At 44.6% G+C, this 7508-nt stretch overlaps 1 protein-coding gene across 1 annotated transcript in view; it reads left to right on the forward strand.

The window, feature by feature from the left end:
* The first annotated feature begins 1932 nt into the window (after positions 1 to 1932).
* LOC121853461 (putative protein TPRXL) overlaps positions 1933 to 7508 on the forward strand; it is a 16511-nt gene continuing 10935 nt past the window's right edge. The window contains exon 1 of the mRNA XM_042347605.1: positions 1933 to 2395. Coding sequence (XP_042203539.1) covers positions 1933 to 2395 — 463 coding nt within the window. The remainder of the gene's footprint in view (positions 2396 to 7508) is intronic.

The raw sequence follows: 7508 nt of genomic DNA on the forward strand, positions 1-7508 counted from the left end.
GACCAGCCAGCCAGCCAGCCAGCCAGCCAGCCAGGTACTAGAATGACCAGCCAGCCAACAAACTAACCAGACAGACAGACATAGTGTACAGCTTAACAAAGACAAGTGCTTGAGAAATAATTAGGTTATAAGTAAGGTTAGGTTAAGTTAGGTTAGGTTCGGTTAGGTTAGGTTAAGTTAGGTTAGGTTAGGTTAAAGTGTTTAAACATGAGGTAAAATAAGCTGGGACGTCTAATCTTCATCAGGTTTACCAGCAGAGTTGTGTAAGCACTTGGCTTCTAACACTGAACATTTAGGAAAGATAATCCCTCTTGTTAACTTAAGTAGTGTTAACTTAAGCGTCGGATTATACTTAAGAGAGCTTTACTATCTCAGATCTTAAAGTCCCGTTCTCAATAACCTGATCACTACACCACACCTATGACTTTACCTGTACACGTGTTTGTCTTAATTAACAATATTCAACAGGTAAAGTGTGTCTCTAGTCCTTCTTGATATATAGTTAACATTGATTAATCTTTTGAGTACAATGACTTAAACTATCCAAAGAGCATTGTTATTGTACTCAAGGGGTTAAGATATCGTACTCAAGGGGTAAATTTATCGTACTCAAAGAGTTAAGTTGTCGTACTGAAGGAATTAAGTTTTCGTGCTCAAGGGTTAAGTTATCGTACTCACGGGGTTGTTATTGTACTCAAGGGGTAAGGTAGCTTATTGTATTTCTTTTCTTCCTCTCCTTTTTCTTCTTATTTTCCTGTAATTAATGTTTTTTTCCTTTATCGAGTCTCTCTCTCTTCCTAAATTCTCTTCGTATTTATCAAGTCTCTCTTCCTTTATCAAATCTCTTATTCCCCCTTGTACCATCATCACCATCACCCACATTATTCCATTATCAAATTTCATCTTTATTCTTTCCTCTCCCTCTTCCCAAATCCTTCTCCTATTTCCCCTGGTTCCTCTGTTATCAAATCTTTCACTCCCAATTACACCCTAGTCGTCGTCTCTCCTAGTCCCTCCTACGTCATTTTTACTGATTTTCCCTTTTGCAATTTCTCCCCAAGTCATCATTCTCTCTCTCTCTCTCTCTTAAAGAAAAATAGAAAGACAGACAGAGAGAGAGAGAGAGAGAGAGAGAGAGAGGAGATCACACGCACACACGCACACATACACACACACACACACACTATTGAACTTTTATGTGCTAATTAATTATATAAAATGGTGAAATAAATTAAATATGATCTCCAGCTCCATGTTAAATCCCCGATTAATTAAACTTAACAATTAACGTTGATTAGGTTGAGAAATATGTCCATAAAATAATTATTTATTGTAGTTTGTTTATATATTGTATTATTATTTTTATATTGATTCAATATATATATGTATAATGTATGCTGTATATGTATAATGTACACACACACACACACACACACACACACACACACACACACACATACACACACACACACACACACACACACACACACACCACACAACACACACGTCCATATATATATACTCTTCTCCCCTCCCCATACCCTATCCACCCCTCCCCCAGGCACCAGCTTCTCACTTGTGTATGCATTAGCTTACAAACATAGTATTTCTCACATGAAATAACATTATCAGCCACCAGACGCAAAGACTTCGTAAACGTGGATGTTTATTTTCGTAACGTAACCTAACCCTTATGACCTCTTTATTGAGGAGGTCATAAGGGTTAGGTTACGTGACGTTACGTTACGTTAGGGTATGAATCATATTTTCTCGGAACGTCCTGATGAGAGAGAGAGAGAGAGAGAGAGAGAGAGAGAGAGAAAGAGAGAGAGGAAGGGAGGACGGTATCCTGTGTGTGTGTTATCAGAACAATTTAAACGCCACAGTAGGATTGCCTGACTCAGTACGCGTCTTGTGTCTCTCAAAAGTAAGATGGAGTGGCGACGACTCCTGTGTGTGTTTGTGGCCCTGGAGACGACCATCCTCTCCCCAGGGGCGTCTTACTCGTCTCCTACGTCGCCACCACAGCTCTCCTCACCCTCTACGTCTCCACCACAGCTCTCCTCACCCTCCACGTCTCCACCACAGCTCTCGTCACCTTCCACGTCTCCACCACAGCTCTCGTCATCTTCCACGTCTCCACCACAGCTCTCCTCACCCTCCACGTCTCCACCACAGCTTTCCTCACCCTCCACGTCGCCACCACAGCTCTCCTCACCCTCCACGTCGCCACCACAGCTCTCGCTACCCTCCACGTCTCCACCACAGCTCTCGTCAGCTCTCAACACCAACACGTCTCTGGCCTCCTCCTCGTCACACTCCCACAAAGGTGATTCAGCTTCCTCCCTCACGACGCTCCCGCCGGTTGTTAACACCGGAGACCTACAACTACCAAGTAACGACCAGGTGGTAGAGAGGCAGTGGTCATTGGTTCCTAAGATAGAGAGAGTCACGTCACACAAGCCTCCCGTCACAAGCCTCCCGCTGCTCAGGAGGAAAAAAAGTGTTTGTTCTTACGATGTTACGGTCAAGTCTCGGGAGGTAAAGAAAGTCCATGAAATAACTGGTGAAGGAAAATATATGACTCTCTACTTCGTTCCCGGGAGAGACTTTGAGTATATCAGCATAACGTTAAGCCTTACTTTTTTTTCAAATTCTCTGGTACCTGCAGCAACAGCTGCTGCAACTTATCATTTTGGTAGTGCTGTCGATCTGTCGTAATGGACCTACGAATCTCGTTTACTTCACTGGTATCCTTCTAACTACTATTACTACTATTACTATGAGAGACATGGTGTATAAGCATTTAAAATTGCGATTGATAAATGTTCAAAGTCATTATTTATTGACTGAACTTGTTATATTGAACAAAACTGAACAAATTTAAACTATATGAACATATTAGGATAAACTGACAAGTGAGTAAATCGAATATTATCTTTCTTAAATTAGATTACAGGTAACAATATGCAGGGCGTCGTGACGGAACACACACACACACAGCCCATCCTAGGAAACACAAGCTCCTCACGTTCAAGGGGAGACTCGTGTCCTAGGAATAAATCTGTGGGTTTATTCCCTTTACTCAGACGACCTGTGATGTATTCCTCACCTGGTCACCAGGATCACTGTCTCATGTGTGAGTCATATAGGGAGCGTACCATAAGTGTACCATCAGTGTACCTAACTGGCAGTGTACCATCAGTGTACCACGAGTATACCTTACTGGCAGTGTACCATCAGTGTACCTTACTGGCAGTGTACCACGAGTATACCTTACTGGCAGTGTACCATCAGTGTACCTTACTGGCAGTGTACCATCAGTGTACTGCGCGTGTACCACGAGTATCGCCTTACAGCGTTATTGCCATCCAGTGTACCTAACTGGCAGTGTACCATCCAGTGTACCTTACTGGCAGTGTACCATCGGTGTACCTAACTGGCAGTGTACCACGAGTATACCTTACTGGCAGTGTACCATCAGTGTACCTAACTGGCAGTGTACCACGAGTACTCACCTTACTGGCGGTGTACCATCAGTGTACCTTACTGGCGGTGTACCACGGTATACCTTACTGGCAGTGTGCCATCGGTGTGCCTAACTGGCGGTGTACCATCAGTGTACCTTACTGGCGGTGTGCCATCAGTGTACCTTACTGGCGGTGTACCACGAAGTATACCTTACTGGCAGTGTACCATCAGTGTACCTTACTGGCGTGTACCACAGTATACCTTACTGGCAGTGTACCATCAGTGTACCTTACTGGCAGTGTACCACGAGTATACCTTACTGGCAGTGTACCATCAGTGTACCTAACTGGCAGTGTACCACGAGTATACCTTACTGGCAGTGTACCATCAGTGTACCTAACTGGCAGTGTACCACGAGTATACCTTACTGGCAGTGTACCATCAGTGTACCTTACTGGCAGTGTACCACGAGTATACCTTACTGGCAGTGTACCATCAGTGTACCTTACTGGCAGTGTATACGTACCATGAACGAGGTCGTTGACGAACGGTGCGTAGAGGAAAAGAGTTAAAAATGATAGTAAGAGAGAAAGGAAATAATGGGTTGCGTGTTTAAGAAATATTTAACAGACATCTATGGGCTGTCAGGGGCACTTAACAGACGTCTGTGGCTGCCTCACAACAGCCAGGGCCAGGAGGCGACAGTTCAACCCTCGTCCCTGATTGGCTATTTCCGCCGCGTCGCGCGAGATGTGGTGACGAGAACCAGCCATTTGTACCGGCCTCCAGCTGCTGCGAGGCCACCCTGTGAAGCCACACTGTGAGGCCACCCTGTGAGGCCACCCTGTGAAGCCACCTTGTGAGGCTACCCTGTGAGGCCACCCTGTGAGGCCGCTCTCTAAGGCCATCCTGTGAGGCCGCCCTATAAGGCCATCCTGTGAGGCTACCCTGTGAGGCCATCCTGTGAGGCCACCTTGTGAGGCCGCCCTGCGAGGCCGCCCTCTAAGGCCATCCTGTGAGGCCACCCTGTGAGGCCGCCCTATAAGGCCATCCTGTGAGGCTACCCTGTGAGGCCATCCTGTGAGGCCATCCTGTGAGGCCACCTTGTGAGGCCGCCCTGCGAGGCCGCCCTCTAAGGCCATCCTGTGAGGCTACCCTGTGAGGCCATCCTGTGAGGCCATCCTGTGAGGCGAGGTCTTCCCCACCTACCCAGGTTCTCAGACAATAGGATTTACTCTTCCTAAAGTGAGTTAAATTCTTACCATAATGGATCAAGGTGGTGAGATGCCTCTCTCTCTCTCTCTCTCTCTCTCTCTCTCTGTGGTGGGAGGGCAAAAAGGGTGGTGAGAGGATGGAAGAAATTGGCGTGAGAGGTATTTTGGTAGAGTGAAAGGTTGGGAGATGATGGGAGGGTGTGAGAGAGTGGAAAGTGATGGAGAAGGAAGGGAGGAAGAGTGTGTTGGTGTAGTAGTAGTAGGAGTGTGTTGTACTTAACCCCAGTCACAATACAGTATACATAATGACCCCTGAGCTACATACTAGAACGAACCTTAAAGAAAAAAAAACGATGATAAAAGAGGCGACATAACGGAGTGTTGTTTGTCCCTCTATAAGTCCTTAATTTATGCTCTAAGTCCTTAAAGCTTCATTCAGAGACCAGGGATGATCATAAACTTGTCTTGGCGGCTTCATAACCAACAGATCACACACACACACACACACACACTTGGGATAAGTTTTTGCTGCCCTCATTGTAGGTTTACTTAAGTTACAGCTGATATTCTCTTACGTTTTCTTCCTCTGAGCTATATTTTCTTTCTCTCATTCCCGTTTTCTTCTTTTGAGCTGTGTTTTCTTTTTCTCATCTCCGTTTTCTCCCATGTTCTCGAGTTTCTTTTGCTTTCTGTACATGTCCGTATTTTCTGTCTCTCTTAAAAACGACAGAGAGAGACAAAGATGGTAAGACACAAGCAAGGAGAACGACAAAGAGACAGATATGTGAGGAAATTACCCGCAGTTCCAGTATAAAAATCCGGGTTCGGTTCCGGGTTCAGGGTTCGGGTCCAAATTTGGGTCAGGTTGCAGACAGCGTTCTTTAATAAAATCGATGAGACGAGAGAGAGTGTGTGTGTGTGTGTGTGTGTGTGTATGTGTGTGTGTGCGTGAGGTCTTCATGACACTCCTGCACAGTCATCAACCACCTAATGGCTCTATTTGTCTGTCCTGACATTTTTTCCTCTCCTTTTCATTCTTTTTTCCTGTTTGTCATATACATAATATCGTGTACCCTTAGCTAACACACATATACATAATACAACATGCAGTGTATATCGTGTACCCTTAGCTAACACACATATACATAATACAACATGCAGTGTATATCGTGTACCCTTAGCTAACACACATATACATAATACAACATGCAGTGTATATCGTGTACCCTTAGCTAACACACATATACATAATACATGCAGTGTATATCGTGTACTCTTAGCTAACACACATATACATAATACAACATGCAGTGTATATCGTGTACCCTTAGCTAACACACATATACATAATACAACATGCAGTGTATATCGTGTACTTATAGCTACCTAATATGCAGTAGTGTTATTAACAGAAGTTCTACTGAGGAGGGTCTTCGTGTTACACCAATACACTGTGATTCATTGCCCCTGACTGACTCTTGCTGTGATGCTAATAAAGGGGACGGAGGGAGCGAGCGAGAGAGAGAGATTGTGTGTGTGTGTGTGTGTGTGTGTGTGATAGGCTTCTCTATTAATCAAGTAGATAACGCAACATCTCCGACCGGGTCAAGGCCACCACATCTAATTTTTTGGTGCTCGGCCAGAAATTCCACCTTCTAGCCATATTTTTCTTTCTTCAATCGATAAAATGGGAAACACTAAACAGAGACAGCCGAGCATTATAGACAAGGCAGCACCCCCACCCGACTCCAGGCCAACACACGAAATAGCTGTCAATTCTGGAGTTGGTCCCAAGACGTGATGCTTTACCCCTAAAGTCTCAGGCCACCACGGGGAATTTTTGATGCCACGCCAGAAAACTCTTCCCATCACACATTCTTCATAGCCTTTTGGTATTGCACTATAAATCTACACTTTCTATGCACTTCAATGTTTATATACAATCTACGCCCCTTATAAGGCACATAGACTGGCAGCCTCGAAATTCCTAATCAGAACACACACACACACACGAGCGCGCGCGCTCGCGTAGATCATTAATAAACTCTTTCATAAAACATTAAAGATTTCACCTTCAAACTCTTACATGCTTATTGCTTTAATATTTCAGAGATGCAAAGTAAGAATTAAACCTCATTCACGGTAAGAATCTTTTAAAGAGTTTGACCTCTGACCTCCACGTGAATTATAAACTCCTTCCCTCACTCACCTCTCCTCACTCACCTCTCCTCACTCACCTCCCCTCCTCACCTCTCCTCATTCACCTAGAGTCCCAAGTTCAGAAAAAACTATAATCCCAAGTTCGTAAATAAACATAGAATCTCAAGTTCGAATGCTCCAGTAGTACCTCTCGTATAGTCATATATTTCGCCCGGCCTCATAAGGGGTACACAGCACTGCGCCATGTTGTAAACATTACTCCATTTTTTAATATTAAGTCTCAATATCCTCCCTGTATAGTCTTGTGGGTGGAGAAGGTGGAGGGTGGGTGGAGGAAGGGTTGAGAGAGGGTGAGAGGGTGGCTAGGCAAGCGGGGTTGCAATGTTACGGTGAGGATGACAACAATACTCAATGTTGAAGAAATTACCACGAACGGATTACAGTAAGGTTTAGTTTAGTTTAGGTATCTTCAAGCAACCAACTGTGTGTGTGTGTGTGTGGTGTGTGTGTGTGTGTGTGTGTGTGTGTGTGTGTGTGTGTGTGTGTGTGTGTGTGTGTGTGTGTGTGTGTGTGTGTGTGTGGGGTGTGTGTGTGTGTGTGTGTGTGTACAGCTGCCCTAACAGTAATAGCCACACATAATAACTAACTCATAATATCAAACAC

This window comes from Homarus americanus, unplaced genomic scaffold (assembly GCF_018991925.1).
Source record: "Homarus americanus isolate GMGI-L3 unplaced genomic scaffold, GMGI_Hamer_2.0 scaffold4896, whole genome shotgun sequence".
In the NCBI taxonomy this organism is placed as follows: domain Eukaryota; kingdom Metazoa; phylum Arthropoda; class Malacostraca; order Decapoda; family Nephropidae; genus Homarus; species Homarus americanus.